Source organism: Aotus nancymaae, unplaced genomic scaffold (genome assembly GCF_030222135.1).
Source record: "Aotus nancymaae isolate 86718 unplaced genomic scaffold, 86718_ANA_hifiasm-v0.15.2.pri h1tg000089l, whole genome shotgun sequence".
In the NCBI taxonomy this organism is placed as follows: Eukaryota; Metazoa; Chordata; class Mammalia; order Primates; family Aotidae; genus Aotus; species Aotus nancymaae.
In genome coordinates, this window is record NW_026988504.1 from 25,440,632 (window position 1) to 25,464,196 (window position 23,565).

At 41.0% G+C, this 23,565-nt stretch overlaps 3 protein-coding genes across 3 annotated transcripts; all 3 read right to left on the bottom strand.

The window, feature by feature from the left end:
* Positions 1 to 4,906: 4,906 nt before the first annotated feature.
* LOC105710579 (keratin-associated protein 9-2-like) lies at positions 4,907 to 5,449 on the bottom strand. The gene has a single exon (XM_012442962.2). It carries the CDS (start codon positions 5,447 to 5,449, stop codon positions 4,907 to 4,909), a length of 543 nt encoding a protein of 180 aa, XP_012298385.2.
* Positions 5,450 to 10,920: 5,471 nt separating this feature from the next.
* On the bottom strand, positions 10,921 to 11,472 carry LOC105710581 (keratin-associated protein 9-7). The gene has a single exon (XM_021676364.2). It carries the CDS (start codon positions 11,470 to 11,472, stop codon positions 10,921 to 10,923), a length of 552 nt encoding a protein of 183 aa, XP_021532039.2.
* Positions 11,473 to 16,617: 5,145 nt separating this feature from the next.
* Positions 16,618 to 17,624, bottom strand: LOC135271714 (keratin-associated protein 9-2). Its single transcript, XM_064369694.1, has one exon. The coding sequence runs from the start codon at positions 17,571 to 17,573 to the stop codon at positions 17,091 to 17,093; it is 483 nt and encodes a 160-aa protein (XP_064225764.1). The 5' UTR covers positions 17,574 to 17,624; the 3' UTR covers positions 16,618 to 17,090.
* Positions 17,625 to 23,565: the final 5,941 nt, after the last annotated feature.

Here is a 23,565-nt window from a genome sequence, read left to right on the forward strand (position 1 = left end):
AACCCATGTCTGTGCTCAAAACTGCTCAGCCACCAAAGTCTGATACAAGTCTAACAGGCATCTCTGTGTAGAACACACACCACCTGTGTCTTTCAGTTCCATCAAAATCACTTGGGAAGAGGGTGTTTGGCACAGTGTGTTCTATGTGACAGAGCAGAATGGAAGTAGATGGGTACAAAGAGAAGTCCGCTGGGATTTAGATAGCGTCAAGCAATCTTTGCCCTGGGGTGACCATTCATCCTGCTTTGTCTGGGAGTGAGGGGCTTACCAGGAATAGAATGTAGGACTTTGTATGACATAACCGCTTTAGATTGAGGCCAACCTGCATGAGCCGTGGCTCAGCCCTAAGCCTGGTTACCAGCACAGTCAGTGCCATTTCTTCTGTATTTCTTTTAATGAAGGAATTAGGTGAGTTGAGATGACACCTGATTCGTCTTGGAGTTGTAACATATTTAAACATTTTTCGGGTACACAATTCGTTTAGGAAGAATGCAAATTATGAATTTCCAACTTGAGATAACTTTGTAAATACATCTGTGATCCCACTACCAGGTTAGGAAACAGAAATTAATCCCATTCCCTTTAGATTATATTCTCTTACTCATTACCCAAAACAGATAATCCCTCTATCAAGTTGTAACACTGTAGTTCAATTTGACTTTTTCTTTTTTACTTCAGTGTGAATTAAAATGAGAATATTTCCTTCTCTATTTCTTTTGCATAATCAAAAGTAATAATTATTGCCTAGTCATTTTACACTCTTCATGTCAGCAGATCGGAGGGCAAAGAACAGAGTTCCTATTTGATGAGGAGCTATTATCCTGAAGTCGGAGAATGTAGGGGATTCTCTCTGTAGCTCAGGAGATTTACTGAATATATTAATTTACTAGCACTGCCATGATAAACTACTACAAACCAAGTGGCTTAAATGTATTCTCTCATAGTTCTGAAGGCCAGCAGTCTGGATTTCAGGTGCGGACAAGGTTGTTTTTGCCTGAAGACTGTAAGGAAAGTATCCGTTTCAGGTGTCCTCCTTGACTTGTAGATGTGTGTCTTCTCCATGTGTCTCTTAGCTTCCTTCTTGAGGCACACTGCCTCTGGACTTCCCCATTCTATACAGGTATCAGTCATATTGAATCAGAGGCCTAACTGATTCCAGTATGTCCTGATCTTAACTAATTACATTTTCAATGACTCTATTTGAGTATGAATTTGTGGAGACACAAGTCAACCCCTAAGACTGAAGACTCTCATAGTGTGTCCATGCCCGGTGATAACCACCCACGAGTGAAAACAGCAATCACGGTGGACAATGGTACAGTAACTAGCAGCTCAGACCTTTCAGACAGGTAGGTCTGGTTTACTCTTTCAGGAAAGTATCTAGAGCAACAAACAGTGATGAAAGAAGTATAGAACTTGTGGTAATTTGTGGAGATTTTGAGCCTCAGGTGCCCTTTATTATAGTAGCAGTAACTGTGGCTTGTTCCTTTGGCCTTCATTTTATATCTCTCTCCCTTTCCTCTCTTTCCTTAGCTTCTTAGTTTTTCCCTCATCCCTTCTTTCCTTCCTTCCTTTCTTCCATCCTTCCATCCTTCTCTCCTGCCTTCCTTCTCTCCTTCCCTCCCTCTCTTGCTTTCTCTCTTCCTCCCTTCCGTCCCTTGCTCCTACCCTCCCTCATTTCTTTCCTCCTTCCTTTCTTTCTTTTCTTCTTTCTTTCCTCTATCTTTGTTTCCTTCTCTCCCGCCCTCCCTCCTTCCCTCCATTTCTCCCTCCCTCCCTCCTTCCGTCCTACCTTCCTTCCTTCCCTCCCTTCCATCTCTCTTTCATCTTTCTGTCTTCCTCCTCTCATCTCCTGTTCTTCCTCTTTCTCCTCTTCCTCTCCTCCTTGTCTTCCTTCTTCTAGCCTTTGTGGTTGCTTACCACATTTAAGAAGCAAAGTTTGGGTCTGTGTGGTGCAAATGGTAGATTGTAGCTAAGATTTCATTATCCCACCCCTGTATCTTGGATCTTAGTGTACTCAGACCAACATGCATTTGCCAGAATCTGCAACTCTGTGCCTAAGGGCTCTTGTATTGCACCTGAAGAAAGTCAAGTCACCTGTGCGTGTCACACAGAGAAATCATTCAACCAATGATTCTGGAGAGTTGATTTATGAAGACTCTAACTTTGTCCTTCCTGAAGCAGGATAATTCCAATTTGTTTTTTTCATGATTTCTGACAATTTTTTGTTTGTTTTCAGCTTAATTGGTCACTGTGGTGCTAATTTAGTAATTTACCCTTTTCTTTATCACTTCTCCAGCATCCACTGTTGTGAGCCATTCTTTTCAACAAACTACTTTCACTGGAATATTTTCCTCAGTGTTTGTTATGGGAAAACAAAACTCTGATACTACACTTCCTCTCTCAGCCTCAATTTTCTCATCTCTACATTGGGAACATTAACACCTACTTTGAATGTTTCTTCAAGAATGAATGATAATGTCCATAAGGCATTTAGTCAATGCCCATGAAATAGTAGGCAAGCTAGGACATATTAGTTGTTTTTATATCCCTAGAACTTCCAGTTTTAATGTTGACGATAAAAAAACATGAATAATAATAAACTAGATGAACTACCTTCTTTTTTGCTAGCTTTATTGAGACACACTTGACAAATAAAAATAAAAATTCTTTGTATCTAAACTGTATGAGGTATTGTTTCAGGATATATCTATTTATTGTGAAATCATAATATATTCCTTAGCTCACATATTTACAATTTCCTTTTCATTTGTATGTTGTGAACACCTCAGATCTACCTTCTTAGCAAATTTTGGGTATATAATAACACATTTTTTAAAACTATAGTTATGTTTTTGTACACCAGGTCTGCAGAAGTTACTCATATTGTAAAACTGATGTTGACCAAAAGAATGTGATAGTTTTTCACCTTCTTCACCCCATCACACAATGACCATCACAGTCAGTGACTTTTATCTGTGATTTGAGTGTTCAGAGCATTCTAGATACACCGCCTCAGAAGTTGGCATCTGTCTTGGAAACCTACCTTGTTAGCTCATCAGAGGTATTTTTACCCATCCCACGCTGATAAGAGGTCCCAAGGTGGTGGCGCAGGTCCCTAACTTTTCTAATTCTCTCGGGGCCGGTATCAATCCATCGTTCCATGACGGAATACTTCAGTTGCGTCCTCAGTTCAGGAACAAAAGTACTAGTCTTCCATCTATCGTGTCTTCCAGGAATGAGAAAGTCCTTCCACTTTTCCTCCTTCTTAAATTCTACTGATTTCCCTGAAAATCAGAAGAATTGGTTTCTTTAGATGCTTCCTGTTTGTCTCGCAAAACACAGAAGGTTGTTTTCCACCTTTAGTAGGCACAGAGATCACGGTTTGTGCACAGCCATACGTGCCACTGGATAGTCCCTCAGTCCCCACATTTGTTTTGCTTCATTTTCCTGATAACAGTTTGATTTGTGGGACAATTTCCCTTAATGTGGCTTAATGTATTGTCCATATTTTAGAGGAAATTATTTAATTTCATTTTGCTTTGTCAAGAGGTATTCAGGAGAAGGAAGCCATATAAGAATATTATTTACACGATATAAATCCCCAAATGAGACTCTCTTTCATGGGACACAGTGCATTCTCACAAATGTTTGATCCAGATTAGTTGAATAAATAGCTGTTCAGAGGCGGAGAGGAAAAGAGAGCCAGGTTCAGGGGAGCTATGAAATGCAGTCCCTGTTCTCATACCATGTAGCTATTGCTCACTGAGGTGTGGAAAACTAATTTGGGAAGACCTTTGTGAACAGAAATGTTATCTGCAAATATGAGAGATTATACCGCCCATGTTCAATAAACTCAGTGCATGTCTTGCTCTTACTGAATCCCAACATCATTTCTACTTTACTGAGAGTTAAATAGGAGTGTTCTTGGGCAGTAAGAGAAGATCTCACCTTGGACCCGAGTCTGTCCTTTATTAGCTACATCAAATCACACATTAAATTGTTCTCAGCTGAAAAATTGAGGTAATAACAGATGACCATCTGTTTTCAGAATCAAATTTGATATTATGTATAGCATGTGATATGTGTGTAGATCCTTTATCAGGAATTCTGTAGAATAAAACAAAACACCATAGGAGATGGAGGATGGTTCAGAATTTATTTAGTAACACATAGGGAAGAATCTGTGCTATGAGGGACATAGTCCAGAGTTATCATATAAAGAAGAAAGAAGGATTAAAAACCATGAGGAGGAAATTGAAAATGAGAATATGATTGCAAAGATTATGGATCAGTTGCAGAAATCCAAATTTCTGAGAAGCAGAGAATGAAGCTCTTGACTTTAGAATGAAGGCTGAGACCATGACTCCAAATTGAGGACACATGAAACTGGCACATGATCCTCAAAGTGTAAGGAGAAAGAGAATCAGGAAGAAGTACTCTGCCCTCCCTGAAGCTGATTCACAAGATTTTAAACATGCAGAAACATTAAAAAAAGAAATTGGTGACAGCATACTGTGTTTGAAAGTAAATTTGTCCCCTGAAAGATAACTTAGTTGGGTCTGGGCAGGGTGACTCACGCCTGTAATCCCAATATTCTGGGTGGCTCAGGTTGGTGAATGACTTGAGGTCAGGTGTTTGAGACCAGCCTGATTAATATGGTGAAACTCTGTCTCTACTAAAAATACAAAAAATTAGCCAGTCGTGGTGGAACAGGCCTGTAATCCCAGCTTGTTTGAAGGCTGAGGCAGGATAATTGGTTGAACCTGGGAGGCAGAGGTTACAGTGAGCCAAGATCACGCTATTGCACTCCAGCCTGGGTGACAGAGTGAGAATATGTTTCAAAAAAAAAAAAAAAAAAGTGAGAAGGTTGTTGTGTAAGGATAGTGGTCCTTGGCAGTGCTGATCAGCAGCAGCAAGAAGGCTGGCAGCAGGTGGTCACACAGGTGGGCTGGCAGCAGGTGGTCCTGTAGCAGGTGGTCTCACAGCAGGCTGGGCGGCAGCAGGGCTGGCAGCAGCTGGATCCACAGCTCTGGTTTAGGCAACCAGGCAGGCAGACACACGTGGGGTGGTAGCAGGTTCTGCTGCAGTACACAGGTGCACAGGAACTGGTCTGGCCACAGCTGGTTTGGCTACAGCAGCTGGACCCGCAGCACGTGGGCTGGCAGCAAGGCGTGCTGCAGCACGAAGGCTGGCAGCAGCTGGTCACACAGGTGGGCTGGCAGCAGCTGGTCACACAGGTGGGCTGGCAGCAGGTGGTCCTGCAGCAGGTGTTTTGACAGCAAGTTGGGCGGCAGCAAGGCTGGCAGCAGCTGGACACACAGCAAGAGGGCTGGCAGCAGGGTGTGCTGCTGCAGGTGGTCACACAGGTGGGCTTCCAGCAGGTGGTCCTGCAGCAGGTGGTCCTACAGCACGTAGGCTGGCAGCAAGGGGAGCAGCAGTGGGTCATGGTGTCAGGGGCGGAGGGTGGGATCCTGTTCAGAGGTGAGTTTCCCAGAATTTGATGACCCCCTCTAATCTGGACCTTTTATACATGTGGCCTCCAAAGTTTCCACCAATCAGCAGGACTGTTCCTTGTTGCTGTTTACATTGTTTTCTATAGTCAGTTTGGGATTATCAAAGAGGAAGTCATTTCCTGAATGTTATGAATCTTTAAGGGTTTAATCTGTTTCTTAATTGTGAATTACTCATAGAAATGTTGTTTCAAGTAAAAGGAAGGCAGTCTCATCATCAACCTGCTTCCTGCTCTGACCATCATCTTGTCATGTGATAGTTCCTGGTGACCAGGGAGGCTCAGGAAGTTCTCTCTGCTCAGCCTAATTCTTTGGCTGTATGTGGACTGGACAGCGTCTGTGAGGAGAAGCATGATGCTGATATATTCACAGTGATGAATTGAATCCATGCTTGGGACCAAGACTGTTCACCCACCAAAGTCTGATCTAATACTAACAGGCATCTCTCTCTGTACAGCTTACTTTACCTGTCTCTTCCAGTTGTATGAAGCCTATTGGAAAGAGGGCTTTCAGCACAATGTGCTCCAGGTGGCAGAGTGGAACCAAAGCAGACAGGTAGAAAGAGGAGGAGTTCACTGGAATTCACAAAGTCTCAAGTAATCTACGTGCTGGGGAGAGCATTCATCCTGATTTGCCTGGGACTGAGGAGCTTACCAGTATGAGAATGTAAGAGTGGGAATTACTGTGACATGACTGCTCTAGGTCCAGGAAAAGCAGTCTGAGCTGCGGCTCTAGCCCTAACCCAGGCTACTGGCACGGTCATTGGCATCTCTCTCTCGCTCTCTCTCTCTCTTTGTTTTCAGTGAGGAAATTAGATGGTTCAGATGATACCTGATTTCTCTTTGAGGTCTTCCATGTTTAAAACTTTTTAAGTTATACCATTTGTCTCAGAAGAATGCAAAGTATTAATTCTACCTTCAAATAATATTATATTGTAAATACATCTAGGTCTCCATTACCAGTTTACAAAATAGAAATTAATTCAATTCCCTCCAATATATCTTCTTATTTGTCTTCAAAGGTAGCTAGTCACTCTATCAAGTTATAATCCTGAAGGTCAGTTTTGGCTTTTTCTTTGACTTGTATGTAAATAAAAATTATAGAATTTGCTTCATTGTGTTTTTGGCATAATCAAAAGCAGCAATTATAACCTGGTCATTTGGAACCTTCATGTCAGCATGGCAGCAGATAGATAAAGAAGTTACCATTTCATGAGGGATAATTTTCACAAAGCCATATAGTGTAGGGAGAATGTATCTGGAACTCAAGAGATTTACTGGATATATTAATTTATTACACTGCCATTAAAAACTATGACAAGTGGCTTAAATTTATGTTCTCACAGTTCTGAAGGCTAAAATTAAGGTGTTGGCAATGCTGTTTTCCTCTGAGGGCTGTGAGGGAAGTGCCTGTTCCAGGTCGCTCTCCTTGGCCTGTGGATATCTATCTCCTCCATGTGTCTCTTACATCATCTTCCCTCTCTATGTGTCCTGTTTTAATTCCCTCTTTTCATACAGACATCAGTCACAGTGAATCAGAGGCACAATTTATTCCAATATCACCTCATCTTAATATATTGCATTTAAATGACACTATTTGAGTATAAATTCTTGGGGACACAATTCAACCCATAACCCTGGAGTATCTTATAGTGTATCCATGCACAGTGATGCACACAAATGAGTAACAAAAGCAACCACAGTTGGACAATGGTATAGTAACTAGAGGGTCAGATCCATTAGTCAGGAAGTTCTGAGCTACTCCTTCAGGCAGTTATCTAGATCAACCAGAGTGCTGGCCAGGGGTGAAGGGAATATAGAACTGGTGGAAACTGATGGAGATTATGAATCTCAGAAGGAACCCATTACAGCAGCAGTATCTTTTCTCTTCTTTTCCTTTCTTTGCTTTTCTTTCTTTCTCTCTCCTTCCTTCCTTCCTTCTTTCTTTCTTATTCTCTCTCTTGCTCTCTTTCTTCCTATTTTTATTGTTCTCATTTCTTTCTTAGTTTTTTCTTCTCTCTCACCTTCTGTTCCTCCTCTTCCTCCTCCTTTTCCTCTTCTAAGATTCATGATTATCCACCACATTTAAGAAGCAAAGATTGGATTTGAGTGGAGCAAATGGTAGATCATAGACAGGTCTTCATTACCACACCTGTTTGTCATGAAACCTAGTGTGCTCGGACCAATTTCCATCTGCCAGAATCTGCATCTCTGTCCCTTAGGGCTCTTGTATTGCAAATACAGAAAGTCATGTCACCTGTACATGCTAGAGAGAGAAAAACATTCAACTGATTATTCTGGAGAGTGGATTTATGAAGACTCCAGCTTTCTCATTCCTGAAGTAGGACAATTCTAATTTGTGTGTTTTTCATCATTTCTGATAAATTTCCCTTTAGCTTAAGCTTCAGTTGATCTCTGTCATGCTGGCTTCATAGCCAACCCTTTTCTGTATCACTTCCATAATCTCTCCTGGTATGATCTGCACTTCCTGATATATTACATGCATTGGAACCTTCTTCTCAGAGTATCTTCTGAGAAAAACCAAACTACGACGTTACATGACTTCTCTTAGCCTCAATTTCCTCATGTCTATGTTTGGAACACTAATGCCTATTTTGAGTTTGTTCAAGAATTAATGATAATGTACATAAAAGATTTAGTCAATATCCATCAAATAATAGGCAACTGAAAACATATTAGTTCTTTTCTGTCCAGAAAATTCCTAAATTAATTTTAATGTTGATGATAAGAATATGTTTATACTAAATAACTATATCAACTAACGTTTTTTCTTTTAAGTTCTGGGACGCATATGCAGAATGTGCATGTTTGTTACATAGGTATACAAGTGCCATGGTTGTTTGCTGCACCTATCAACCCGTCATCTAGGTCTTAAGCCCCGCATGTGTTAGATAGCTGTCCTAATGCTCTCCCTCCTTTTGCCCCCTACCCTCTGGCAGGCCCTGGTGTGTGATTCTCCCTTCCTTGTGTCCATGTGTTCTCACCGATCAACTCCCACTTATGAGTGAGAACATGCGGTGTTTGGTTTTCTGTTCTTGTGTTAGTTTGCTGAGAATGATGGCTTCCAGCTTCATCCATGTCCCTGCAAAGGACATGATCTCTTTTTTTGTGGCTGCATAACATTCCACGGTGTATATGTGCCACATTTTCTTTATCCAGTCTATCATCGATGAGCATTTGGGTTGGTTCCAAGTCTTTGCTATTGTAAATAGTGCTGCAATAAACATATATGTACATGTGATTTTATAGTAGAATCATTTATATTCCTTTGGGTATCTACCTAGTAGTGGGATTGCTGAGTCAAATGGTATTTCTGGTTTTAGATCCTTGAGGAATTGCCACACTGTCTTTCACAGTGGTTGAACTAATTTTACAATTCCACCAACAGCGTAAAAGCATTTCTATTTCTCCACAGCCTCGCCAGCATCTATTGTTTCCTGACTTTTTAATAATCACCATTCTGACTGGCGTGAGATGGTATCTCATTGTGGTTTTAGCTTACATTTCTCTAATGATCAGTGATGATGAGAATATCTGTAAACTATACATCCAACAAAGGTGTAATATCCAGAATCTGTCCACAATCTTATTAGAAAGTGGTCAAAGGACATGAACACTTTTCAAAAGAAGACATTCAAGTGGCCAAAAAGCATATGAACAAATAATCAACATCACTGATCATTAGAGAAATTCATGTTAAATCCACAATGAGATACCCTCTGACACAAGTCAGAATGGCTATTACTAAAGTCCAAAAATAAAAGATGCTGCCAACGTTTTGTAGGAAAAAAATCACTTACACAGTGTTGGTGAGACTGCACATTAGTTTAACCATTGTGGAAAGCAGTTTTGGGATCTCTCAAAGAACTTACAATTATTATTTGGCCCAACAATCCAATTATTGGATATATACCCAAAGGAATATAAATTGTTCTACCATAAAGATATATGCATGCATATGTCCATTGAAGCACTACTCACAATAGCAAAGATATAGAATCAACTAAAATTTGCATCAAAAGTAGACTGGATAAAGAAAATGTGTTACATATACAGCATAGAATACTATACAGACATTAAAAAAGAACGAGATCATGTCCTTTGCAGCAACACAGATGGAGCTGGAGGCCTTTATCCCAAGGGAACTAACACAGGAACATAAAACCAAAAACCACATGTTCTCACTTAAGCGTGGGAGCCAAACATTGAATACATATGAACATAAAGAGGGGAACAACAGACACTGGGACTTATTTGTGGGTGGAGAGTGGGAGGAAACTGGGAATCAAAAAACTGGCTCTTGGGTATTATGCTTATTATCTAGGTGACAAAATAATCTGTACACCAAACCCTGCAACACACAATTTAACTATAAAATAAACCTGCACGCACACCCCTGAACCTTAAAAAAAGTTAAACAATTTCTTTAATGCAGGTGAATTGAATGATTGGCTGGTATAGACTGAGACAAAATAGAATCCCTGCATTCAGGGCAGCTGCTAAATGCAGCCCCTGCTGCTGTACCATGTAGCTGTTCCTCATTGACTTGTGGGAAACTAATTTGGGAAGACCTTTGTGAACTGAAATATTGTCTCTTGCCAGATACTACAGGTTGTTTTTTTTCCCTCGTGAGGTAAACTCAAGTGCCTAACTTGCTAGTGCTGAGTTCCACTGTCATTTCTACTTTATTGAGAGTTAAATGTAAGTGCTTTGGACAGAAAGAGAAGATGCAACCTTGGTTCCGAGTCTGTCCACTATTAGCTACATAACATCACACATTAAAATTTTCACAGTTGGAAAATGGAGGCAATAAAACATGACTGTTTATTTTGAGAATAAAATTGGGTAATACATATAGTGTGTGATGTGTGTGTAAATCCCATATCAGGAATGCTTAAAAATAATACAAGACACCATATGAGATGAAGAATGGTTCCGAATTTATTTATTGAGGAATATATAGGTAAGAATCCCTGTTTCTAGGGAGATAACCCAAAGTGATCACTAAAAGAAGAAAGGAGGATACAAGAATCATGAGTACATTGAAAAGAAAACATAATTGTGAAGATTCTTGATCAGTTGCAGAAACTTAAGTTTCTTAGGGGAAGAGAATGAAGCTCTTGACTTTAGAGTCAAAGCTGAGACCGTGACTCTAAATTGAGAATGCATGAAGCTGGCACATGATCCACAAGGTAAGGAAAAAGAGAATCAGGATGAAGTACTCTGACCTCCCACAAGCTGATTGACAAGATTTTAAACAAGTAGAGAATTCATAAAAATGTGGATGAGAGCATGGTTGCCAGCAGCAAAGTAAATTGGTCCCCCAAAAGATAAGTCAGTTGAGCAGAAAGCTGTGGTGTGAGGATGGTGGTTCTCTTGGGAGTTAATCAGCAGCAAGAAGGCTGGCAGCAGGTGGTCACACAGGTGGGCTGGCAGCAGATGGTCCTGCAGCAGGTGGTCTCACAGCAGGCTGGGCGGCAGCAGGGCTGGCAGCAGCTGGATCCACAGCTCTGGTTTAGGCAACCAGGCAGGCAGACACACGTGGGGTGGTAGCAGGTTCTCCTGCAGTACACAGGTGCACAGGAGCTGGTCTGGCCACAGCCGGTTTGGCCACAGCAGCTGGACCCGCAGCAGGTGGGCTGGCAGCAGGGCACGCTGCAGCAGGAAGGTTGGCAGCAGCTGGTCACACAGGTGGGCTGGCAGCAGTTGGTCACACAGGTGGGCTGGCAGCAGCTGGTCACACAGGTGGGCTGGCAGCAGGTGGTCCTGCAGCAGGTGTTTTGACAGCATGTTGGGCGGCAGCAAGGCTGGCAGCAGCTGGACACACAGCAGGAGGGCTGGCAGCAGGGTGTGCTGCTGCAGGTGGTCACACTGGTGGGCTCCCAGCAGGTGGTCCTGCAGCACGTAGGCTGGCAGCAAGGGGAGCAGCAGTCGGTCATGGTGTCAGGGGCGGAGGGTGGGATCCTGTTCAGAGGTGAGTTTCCCAGAATCTGGTGACTCCTTCCAATCTGGGCCTTTTATACACCTGGCCTCCAAAGTTTCCACCAATCAGTAGGACTTTTCCTTGTTGCTGTTTACATTGTTTTCCACAGTCCGTTTGGGATTGTCAAAGGGGAAGTTATTTCTGAACTCTTATGAATCTTTTGAAAGTAAGGATTTAATCTGTTTCTTAATTGTGAATTATTCATGGAAATGTTGTTTCAGATAAAAGGAATGAGGTCTCATCATCAGCATGGTTCCTGCTCTGACCATCTTCTGGTCATGTGATCATTCCTGGTGACCAGGGAGGCTCAGGAGGTTCTCTCGCCCAGCCTCATGTTTGGCTGTGTGTAGACTGAGCAGTGTCTGTGGGGAGAAGCATGATGCCGATATATTTACAGTGACAAAATTAATCCATGCCTGGGCCCAACACTATTCACCAACCAAATTCTAATTCAAGACTAACAGGCATCTCTCTGCAACCTATACCACCTGTGTCTTTCGGTTCTGTGAACATCACTTGGGAAGAGGGTGCCTGGCACAGTGTGTTCCATGCATGTGGCAGAGCCGATCGAGCATAGGTGGATGCAAAGAGAAATCCACTGGGATTTTGGCAGCATCAAGCAATCTATGCCCCGGGGTGACCATTCATTCTGATTTGTCTGCGAGTGTGGCGATTACCAGAATGAGAATGTAGCACCTTCTATGACATAACTGCTTTAGATTCAGGCCAACCAGCATGAGCCGTGGTTCTAGCCCTAACCCTGGTTACTAGCACAGGTAGTGTCATTTCTTCTCTCTCTCTCTATTTCCTTAGCATGAAGCAGTTAGATGAGTTGAGATGATACCTGATTCATCTTGGAGTTCTGACATGTTTGAAACATTTTTTAGGTATACCATTCATTTCAGAAGAATGCAAATTATTAATTTCTAACTTGATCTAACATAATGGTGTAAACACACCTATGTCCCCATTACGAGGTTAGGAAATAGAAATTAATCCCCTTCTCTCCCAATTATATTCTCTTACTCATTCCCAAAAACAGCTAATCGCTCTATCAAGTTGTAATCCATTAGGTAAATTTTAGCTTTTTAAAATTTTCATGTGAATAAAAATTATGGTATTTGCTTCTCTATTTCTTTGGCATAATCAAAATAATTGTTATTGCTTAGTCATTTTGGACTCTTCATGTCAGCAGACCAGCAGACAGAGAAAGGAGTTACTATTTGGTGAGGAGCAATTATCTTCAAGCCCCCTATTGTAGGAGAATATAGCTCAGGAGATTTACTGAGTATATTAATTTACTAGCACTGCCATAAACAAATTACTGCAAATCAAGTGACTTAAATTTGTTTTGTCACAGTTCCGAAGGCTACTAGTCTAAAATTAAGGTGTTGGCCATATTGTTTTCTTTCTCTTTTTTAAAAAATTATACTTTAAGTTGTGGGGTACAAGTGCAGAATGGGCAGGTTTGTTACATAGGTATACACATATCATGGTGGTTTGCTGCACCCATTAACCCATTATCTACATTAGGTATTTCTCCTAATGCCATCTCTCTCCTACCCCTCCTACCCCGCTACAGGTCCTGGTGTGTGGTGCTCCCCTCCCTGTGTCCATCTGTTCTCATTGTTCAACTCCCACTAATGAGTGAGAACAGGCAGTATTTGGTTTTCTGTTCTTGTGTTATTTTGCTAAGAATGATGGCTTCCAGCTTTATTCATGTCCCTGCAAAAGACATGAAGTCATCTTTTTTACGGCTGCATAGTATTCCGTGATGTGTATGTGTCAGGGAATGTTGTTTTCATCTGAGGGCTATGAGGGAAATTCCAGCTCTCTCTCCTTGACTTGTACATGTCTATCATTTCCATGTGTGTTTGGCATAATTTTTCTACTATCTGCATATTGTCTCTGAATTTCCCCCTTTTATATAGACATCAGTCATATTTAATCACAGGCCCAATTGTTTCCAATATGACCTTATCTTATTACATAACACTTAAAATGATTCTGTTTGAATATGAATTTTGGGGGACACAAATTAACCCATAACACCGGAGAATCTCATAGTGTGTCCATGCTCAGCAATAACCACAAATGAGTAAAAACAGGAATCACAGTGGACAATGGTATAGTAAGTAGAGGCTCAGATGCTTCAGGAAGGAAGTTCTGAAGTATTCCATCAGGCAGTTATCTAGACCAACAGGAGTGCTGGCCAGGGGTGAAGGGAGAACAGAACTGGTGGTAATTAATGGAGTTCATGAATCTCAGGTGCAAATAGCAGCAGTAAGTGTAGCTTGTTTCATTGACCTTCATTTTATATCTTACTTCCTCTCCTTTCTTTTCCTTTTTGTCTTCCTTCCTTTTTTCCTTCTGATATATTTACTTTTTCTTCCCTTCCTCCCTCCTTCCCTCCCTCCCGTCCTTCCTCCTTCCTTCCTTCTTCCTCTCTTTCCTCTCTCTCTCTTTCTTGCTTGCTTTCTTCCTCTTTTTTTACCTCTCTTTCTTTTTTCTTTTCCCTTTCCTTCTCCTCCCATCTTCTGTCCCTTCTCTTTCTCCTCTTCCTCTCCTTCTCTTTTTCCTTCTTCTAGAGCTTGTGGTTGTCCATGACATTTAAGTAGCAAATATCTGACTTGAGTGGAGCTAATTGTAGATTGTAGAAAAGTTTTCATGACTGCACCCATATAACTTGGATCTTAGTGTGCTTGGACTAATTTCCATCTGCCAGAATCTGCATCTCTGTGCCTAAGGACTCTTGTATTGCAGCTGTAGAAAGTCATGTCACCTGTGCATGACACACAGAGAAAAACACTCAACCAATGATTCTGGAGTGCTGATTTATGAAGACTCTAGCTTCCTCATTCCTGAAGTAGGATAATTCTAGCTGTGTCTTTTCCATCATTTCTGATAGTTTTCCCTTTAAGCTTTAGCTGGTCACTGTGATACTGGCTTAATAGTGTACCATTTTCTGTATCACTTCCCCAATCCCTGCCAGTGTAATCTGCACTTCCTAATAAACTACTTTCGCTAGAATCTTTTCCTCAGTGTATCTTCTGAGAGAAACTAAACTATGACATTGTGTTAACTGTCTTAGCCTCAGTTGTCTCATCTGTACCATGAGAACATTAATACCTATTTTGAAAGTTTGCTAAAGAATTATTGTACACAAAGCATTTAGAAAATACGCATCATAGAATAGGCAACCCAGAATATATTGGTGTTTTTTGTTCAGAAAATTCCTAATTTTAATGTTGAAGATAAGAATATTTTTATAATAATTAAGAGATCAACTAAATACTTTTTCTAGCTGTACTGAGGAATAATTGACAAATAAAAATTATTCATATTTCAGGTATACAAGGTGATGCTCTGATATATATATTCATTGTGAATAACATCTTTATTAGCTCACATAGTTGCCATTTCCTTTTTATTTTTATGGTGTGAACATTTAAGATTTACTTTCTCAGCAAGTTTCAGGCATATGATAAAGCATTTTTAACTGCAGTCACATTACCATACAGTAGACATGCTGAGCTTATTATCTTGCATAGCTGATGTCAGTCAAAGAGAATGTCCTAGTTCTTATCTCATTTACTTCATCACTAAACGATGATCACAGTAAGCGGCCTTTGTCTCTTAGCCAAGTCTTCAGAGCATTCTAGATTCACAGTCTCAGAAGCTGGCATCTGTCATGGAAATCTACACTGGTAGCTCATCAGAGGTATTTCTACCACTCCCATGCTGGTAGGAGGTCCCAAGAAGGCGACCCAGGTCCCCGACTTTTCTATTTCACTCAGGGCCATGATTAATCAGTCCTTCCATAAGTGAATGCTTAGCTCGCATCAGCTCAGGACCGAAAGCACCAACCTCTGTCTATCATGGTTTCTATGAATGCACAAGTTCTGCTTTTCTCTTTTCTTACATTCTTCTGATTTCCCTGGAAACACAGTTTCTTTAGATGCTTCATGTTGGCCTCACAAAATGCAGAAGGTTGTTTTATTCCCTTCCTTGGCTCAGAGATCATGGATTGTGCCAAGTCTTACACGCCCATTGCATAGTTTCTCAATTCCCAGCTTTGTTCTTAATTTTCCTCATAACGTTTCAATTAGGGGACAGATAGTCTTCATGTGGCATAATGTATGGTCTGTATTTTACAAGGAGTAACTTAGTTTTATTTACTTTGTCAATAGATATTCAGGAGATGGGAACCATATAAGAATTTTATTTATATGATACCAAGAATAAGTCCCTTCAGATGAGAGTCTCTGTCATGCGGACACAATGAATTCTCAAGCATTTTTGATGCAGATGAATTGAATGAATGGCTCGTCAGAGGCTGAAACAAAAAGAGATCCCTGCATTCAGGGCAGCTATTAAATGCAGTCCCTGCTGCCATATCATGCAGTGGTTGCTCACTGAAGTGTGGGAAATGAATTTGGGAATATTTTTGTGAACAAAAATGTTATCTGCAAATATGAAGGATTATTCCTCTTATCGTTAAACAAACTCAAGTGCATGTCTTGCTAGTGCTGACTTTCAAGGTCATTTCTACCTTATTGAGAGTTAAATGTAATTGTCCTTGGGCAGAAGGAGAGGACCTCATCTTGAATCAGACTCTGTCCTTCGGTTTTTTTTTTTTTTTCTTTTTGAGATGGAGTCTTGCTTTGCCACCCAGGCTGGAATGAAGTGGCACAGTCTTGGCTCACTGCAACCTCTGCCTCCTGAGTTCAAGCAATACTCTGCCTAAGCCTCCTGAGTAGCTGGGATTCCAGGCACCCACCACCATGCCCAGCTGATTTTTTTGTTTTTAGTAGAGATGGGGTTTCACTGTCTTGGCCAGGCTGGTCTTGAATGCCTGACCTCATGATCCACCCCCCTCGAACTCCCAAAGTGCTGAGATTACAGGGGTGAACTACCATGTCCAGCTGAGTTTGTCCATTATTGCTACATAACATCACACATTAAATTGCTCTCAGCTGAAAAATGAAGGTAATAATCCATGACCATCTGTTCTGCGGATCAAATTAAATAATACATATGGTATGTGACATGTGTGTAAATCCCATATCAGGAATGCTTTAAAATAAAATAAAACACCATATGAGATGAGGATGGTTCAGAGTTTATTCAGAAACATGTAGGTAAGAGTCTCTGCTACCAGGAACATAGTCCAAAGTTATCATGAAAAGAAGAAAGAAAGATACAAGAACAATGAGGAGGATATTGAAAACAAAATTATGATCGCAAAGATTATGGATTATTTGCAGAAACCTAAATTTCTGAGAAGCAGAGAATGAAGCTCTTGACTTTAGAGTCAAAGCTGAGACCATAACTCCAAACTGAGAACACAGGAAGCTGGCACGTGATCGCCAAGGTGTAAGGAAAAAGAGAATCAGGATGAAGTATTCTGCCCTCCCTCATGCTGATTCACAAGATTTTAAACATGGAGAGAATTCATAAAAATGTGGGTGAGAGCATGGTGACAATCAGCAGCAAAGTAAATTAGTTCCCCAAAAGATAAGTCAGTTGAGCAGAAGACTGTTGTGTGAGGATGGTGGTTCTCTTGGGAGTTGATCAGCAGCAAGAAGGCTGGCAGCAGGTGGTCACACAGGTGGGCTGGCAGCAGATGGTCCTGCAGCAGGTGGTCTCACAGCAGGCTGGGCGGCAGCAGGGCTGGCAGCAGCTGGATCCACAGCTCTGGTTTAGGCAACCAGGCAGGCAGACACACGTGGGGTGGTAGCAGGTTCTCCTGCAGTACACAGGTGCACAGGAGCTGGTCTGGCCACAGCTGGTTTGGCCACAGCAGCTGGACCCGCAGCAGGGTGTGCTGCAGCAGGAAGGCTGGCAGCAGCTGGTCACACAGGTGGGCTGGCAGCAGGTGTTTTGACAGCATGTTGAGCGGCAGCAAGGCTGGCAGCAGCTGGACACACAGCAGGAGGGCTGGCAACAGGGTGTGCTGCTGCAGGTGGTCACACAGGTGGGCTTCCAGCAGGTGGTCCTGCAGCAGGTGGTCCTACAGCATGTAGGCTGGCAGCAAGGGGAGCAGCAGTGGGTCATGGTGTCAGGGGTGGAGGGTGGGATCCTGTTCAGAGGTGAGTTTCCCAGAATTTGATGACCCCTTCCAATCTGGACCTTTTATACACCTGGCCTCCGAAGTTTCCACCAATCAGCAGGACTTTTCCTTGTTGTTGTTTGCATTGTTTTCTACAGTCAGTTTGGGATTGTCAAAGGGGAAGTTGCTTCTGAAATCTGATGAATTTTTTAAAAGTAAGGGTTTAATCTGTTTCTTAATTGAGAATTAGTCATAGAGACTTTGTTTCAGATACAAGGAAGGCAGTCTCATCATCAGCATCATTCCTTCTCTGACCTTCATCTGGTCACGTGAGTGAGTTCCTGTGGCTGGGAGGCTCAGGAAGTTCTCTCTGCCCAGTCTCATGTTTGACTGTATGCAGACTGAGAGGTGTCTGTGGGCAGGGGTGTGATGCTGGTATGTTCACAATGATGAATTGAATCCATGCCTGGCCCCAAGCCTATTCACCCACGAAAGTCTGATTCAAGAGTAAAAGGCATCTCTCTCCTTCTCTCCAACCTACTCCACCTGTGTCTTCCAGTTCTATCAAACTCACTTGGGAAAAGGGTGTTTGGCACAATGTGTTCCAAGATGCAGAGCCAGACCAAAGCAGGTGGGTAGACAAAGGAGTCCACTGAGATTCAGAAAGCATCAAATGGTCTCTGTTGTGGTGTGACCATTTATCCCAATTTGCCTGGGACTGACAGGTTACCAGCATGAGAATGTGGAACTCTCTGTGACATAAGTGCTCTAGATTTGGGCAAATCAAGCTGGTCCTAGCCTGAACCTGGTTACCAGTACAATTAGTGGCATTTCTTTTCTCTTTTTGTTTTCAGTGAGGGAATTAGATGCATTGAGAATCATTTTAATTATCTTTGAGGACTAACATGCTAAATACCTATTTTAGGGTTATCATTCTTTTATAAAGAATGGAGATTATTACTACTCAAGTTGATATAATATCACAAAGTGAATACATCCATGTCAATTTAACCAGGTTAGGAAATAGAAATTAAGCACACTCCTTCCAAATTATTTCTTCTGACTAATCCTCAAAGGCAGCTAATCACTCCAAAGACTTGTAACCCTGTAGGTCAGGTATTTTTTTTTAAATACTTTAATGCAAATGAAGAAAGTATAGAATTAGGTTCTCTATCTTTGCATTAATATTGTGATATTCATCAAAATAATTATTTGTAGTTTATTCCTTCTCATTGTTGTATAATCTTCCACTGAATATGACACAATTTATTTGTTGATTGCCTCCTAGATAAATAGGCAACTTGTTTGCAGTTTGGGCCTCATAAAAATAATGCTGCTATGGAAGGTTTTGTACAACATCTTTGGGAAACGTATACAAACCTTTCTGTTGGGTATACAAGCAGAAGTAGTGTTTACAGAAAAGCTTGGTGAAATTTTTCTATTTTGTGCTCCATTACGCCTTTTCCATCTTTTAGTACATTTATTCTTATACATTTTAGTTCTTATACTTTTATGTACATTATGATTTAAATTTTAATTTTTGCTATTTCTGAAATATAGAAGGACACTTATTTTTAGTTGATCTTTATTGAAACTGTCTTGTTAATTCTACTAGTTTATTGGTGTGACAGGAAATTTTACATGTGCAGTCATGACTCATAAAAAATAGTAAATTTTCTTCATTTCATAAGAGCCTTTTTAATCTTGCTTTTTTTTTTTTTTTTTTTTTTTTTTGCTCTTGTCCAGGAGTAGACTCTCCAGGACAAAGTCCTGCATCCTAGGGATGAGGCTGACTTGATTGGGGTGGATAAGCTTTTAAAATATGCTGCTGGATTCGGTTTGCCAGTATTTTATTGAGGATTTTCACATCAGTGTTCTTCAGGGATATTGGCCTGAAATTTTCTTTTTTTGTTGTGTCTCTGCCAGATTTTGGTATCAGGATGATGCTGGCCTCATAAAATGAGTTAGGGAGGAGTCCCTCTTTTTGTATTGTTTGGAATAGTTTTAGAATTCAGCTGTGAATCCCACTGGTCCTGGGTTTTTTTTGGTTGATAGGCTATTAATTATTGCCTCAATTTCAGGACTTGTTATTGGTCTATTCAGGGATTCAACTTCTTCCTAGTTTAGTCTTGGGAGGGTGTATATGTCCAAGAATTTATCCAGTTCTTCTAGAATTTCTAGTTTATTTGCGTAGAGGTGTTTAGAGTATTCTCTGATGGCAGTTTGTATTTCTGTGGGATCAGTGCTGATATCCCCTTTTTCATGTTTATTGTGTCTATTTGATTTTTCTCTCTTTTCTTCTTTATTAGTCTGGCTAGCAATCTATCTATTTTGTAAATCTTTTCAAAAAACCAGCTCCTGAATTCATTTGATTTTTTAAAGGTTTTTTTGTATCTCTATTTCTTTCAGTTCTGCTTTGATCTTAGTTATTTCCTGTCTTCTGCTAGCTTTTGAATGTGTTTGCTCTTGCTTCTCTCATTCTTTTAATTGTGATGTTAGGGTGTTGATTTTTAGATCTTTCTTGCTTTCTCATGTGGGCAGAGATTCTGGTATGTTGTGTTTTTGTTTTCATTGGTTTAAAAGAACTTATTTATTTCTGCCATAATTCCTTATTTACCCAGTTGTCATTCAGAAGGAGGTTGTTCAGTTTTCCTGTAGTTGTGCGGTTTTGGTGAGTTTTGTTTGTTTTTTTTTTTTTTTAGAGGGTGTTTTTCTCTTTCTCTGTTACCCAGGCTGGAGTGCAGTGGGACAATCTTGGCTCACTGCAACCTCCACTTCCTGGGTTCAAGCGATTCTTCTGCCTCAGCCTCCTGAGTAGCTGGCATTACAGGCATGTGCCACTATGCTTAGCTATTTTTTTGTATTTTTAGAAGAGATAGGGTTTCACCATTTTAGCCAGGATGGTCTCAATCTTCTGACTTCATGATCCACCCGCCTCAGCCTCCCAAAGTGCTGGGATTACAGGCATGAGCCAATGTGCCCAGCTTCGAGTGAGTTTCTTAATTCTGAGTTCTAATGTGATTGCACTGTGATGTGAGAGACTTTATTAATTAATTAATTAATTAATTTATTTATTTATTTTTATTGCATTTTAGGTTTTGGGGTACATGTGAAGAACATGCAAGATTGTTACATAGGTACACACATGGCAGTGTGATTTGCTGCCTTCCTTCCCATCACCTATATCTGGGATTTCTCCCCATGCTGTCTCTCCCCAACTCCCCACCCCCTGCTGTCCCTCCACTATTTCCCTCCGACAAACCCCAGTGTGTGATGCTTCCCTCCCTGTGCCCATGTGTTCTCATTGTTCAACACCCACCTATGAGTGAGAACATGCGGTGTTTGATTTTCTGTTCTTGTGTCAGTTTGCTGAGAATGATGGTTTCCAGGTTCATCCATGTCCCTACAAAGGACACGAATGTGAGAGACTTTTTATTATAATTTCCATTCTTTTGCATTTGCTAAGGAGTGTTTTACTTCTAATTATGTGGTCAATTTTAGAGTAGGTGTTATGCGGTGCTAAGAAGAATGTATATTCTGCTGATTTGGGGTGGAGAGTTCTGTAGAAATCTATTAGGTCCGCTCGGTCTAGAGCTGAGTTCAAGTCCTGAATATCCTTGTTAATTTTCAGTCTCATTGATCTGTCTAATATTGACAGTTGGGTGTTCAAGTCCCTCACCATTTCTCTCTCTCTCTCTTTTTCTTTTTTTTGAGATGGAGTCTTACTCTGTTGCCCAGGCTGGAGTGCAGTGGCCTGATCTCGGTCACTGCAACCTCCACCTCCAGGGTTCAATCGATTCTCCTCTCTCCGACTCTCCAGTAGCTAGGGTTATAGGCACACGCCACCACACCTGGATAATTTTTGTATCTTTTAATAGAGAAAAGGTTTTGCCATGTTGGCCAGGCTTGTCTCAAACTCCTGACCTTGTGATCCACCTGCCTCAGCCTCCTGCACAGCCACTCTCTCACTATTATTGTGTGGGAGTCTAAGTCTTTTTGTTGGTCTCTAAGAACTTGCTTTATGAATCTGGGTGCTCCTGTATTGGGTGAATGTATATTTAGCTCTTGTTGCATTGATCTCTTTACCTTTATGTAATGCACTTCTTTGTCTTTTTTGATCTTTGTTGGTTTAAAGTCTGTTTTTATCAGAGATTAGAATTTTTTTTCCTGTTTTTTTTTTTCTTTCCGTTTGCTTGGTAAATATCCCTCCATCCCTTTATTTTGAGCCTATGTGTGTCTTTGCATGTGAGATGGGTCTTCTGACTACAGCACACCCATGAGTCTTGACTCTTTATGCAATTTGCCAGTCTGTGTCTTTTAATTGGGGCATGTAGCCCATTTACATTTAAGGTCAATATTATTACGTGTGAATTTGATCCTGTCCTTATGATGTTAGCTGCTTATTTTGCCAATTAGTTGATGTAGTTTCTTTATAGTGTTGATGGTCTTTACATTTTGGTATGTTTTTGCAGTGTCTGGTACTGGTTTCTCCTTTTCACATTTAGTGCTCTCTTTAGGAGCTCTTGTAAGGCATGCCTGGTGGTGACAAAGTCTCTCAGCATTTGCTTGACTGTAAAGGATTTTATTTCTCCTTCACTTATGAAGCTTAGTTTGGCTGTATATGAAATTCTGGGTTGAAAATTCTTTTCTTTAAAAATGCTGAATATTGGCCCCCATTCTCTTCTGGCTTGTAGGATATCTGCAGAAAGATCTGCTGTTAGTCTAATGGGCTTTCCTTTGTGGGTAACCTGACCTTTCTCTCTGTCTGCCCTTAGCATCTTTTCCTTCATTTCATCCTCAGTGAATCTGACGATTATGTGTCTTGTGGTTGCTCTTCTTGAGGTGTATCTTTGTGGTGTTCTCTGTACTTCCTGAATTTGAATGTTGGCCTATCTTGCTAAGTTGGAGAAGTTCTTCTGAATAATATCCTGAAGTGTGTTTTCCAACTTGGTTCCAATCTCCCCATCACTTTCAGATACACCAATCAAACATAGGTTTGGTCTTTTCACATAGTCCCATATTTCTTGGAGGCTTTGTTTATTTCTTTTCATTCTTTTTTCTCTAATCTTGTCTTCACACTTTATTTTATTAAGTTTATCTTGAATCTCTGGTATCCTTTCTTCTGCTTGATCGATTTGACTATTGATAGTTGTGTATGCTTCACGAAGTTCTCGTGCTGTGTTTTTCAGCTTCATCAGGTCATTTACATTTTTCTCTAAACTGGTTATTCTAGCTAGCATTTCCTGTAACCTTTTATCAAGATTCTTAGCTTCGTTGAATTGGGTTACAAAATGCTCCTTAGCTTGGAGGAGTTTTGAATTACCCATCCTCTGAAGCCTACTTCTGTCAATTCATCAAACTCATTCTCTATCCAGATTTGTTCCCTTGCTGGCAAGGAGTTGTGATCCTTTGGAGGAGAAGAGGCATTCTGGTCTTTGGAATTTTCAGCCTTTTTGCGCTGGTTTTTCCTTATCTTTGTGGATTTATCTACCATTGGTCTTTGATGCTGATGACCTTCAGATAGGGTTTTTGCGTGAGCATCCTTTTGGTGGATGTTGATGCTGTTGCTTTCTGTGTGTTAGTTTTCCTTCTAACAGTCAGGCCCCTCTTCTGCAGCTCTGCTGGAGTTTGCTGGAGGTCCACTCCAGACCCTGTTTACCTGGGTATCACCAGTGGAGGCTGCAGAACAGCAAAGGTTGCTGCCTGCTCCTTCCTCTGGAAGCTTCATCCCTTTCACCTGGAAACAAATTATCTCTCAACGTCTGGGTGCAAATGAAGTGTGGCCTAAGTTTTATGGGGCATGACTTAATCTCCTGTTACCATTTATTTAGGTGACCAGAAGAATGAGGACATACAGAATGCCAATTCCATGACTTCAACAAACAGATATTTCTAGATGAGCCTCTCACACCAAAGTCCTAGGACAGAGGCAGGAACAGAATGGGTGCTCAAAAATATTTAAAGAAGTTCACCAGCGGCTGAGCAGAGACTGAGAAA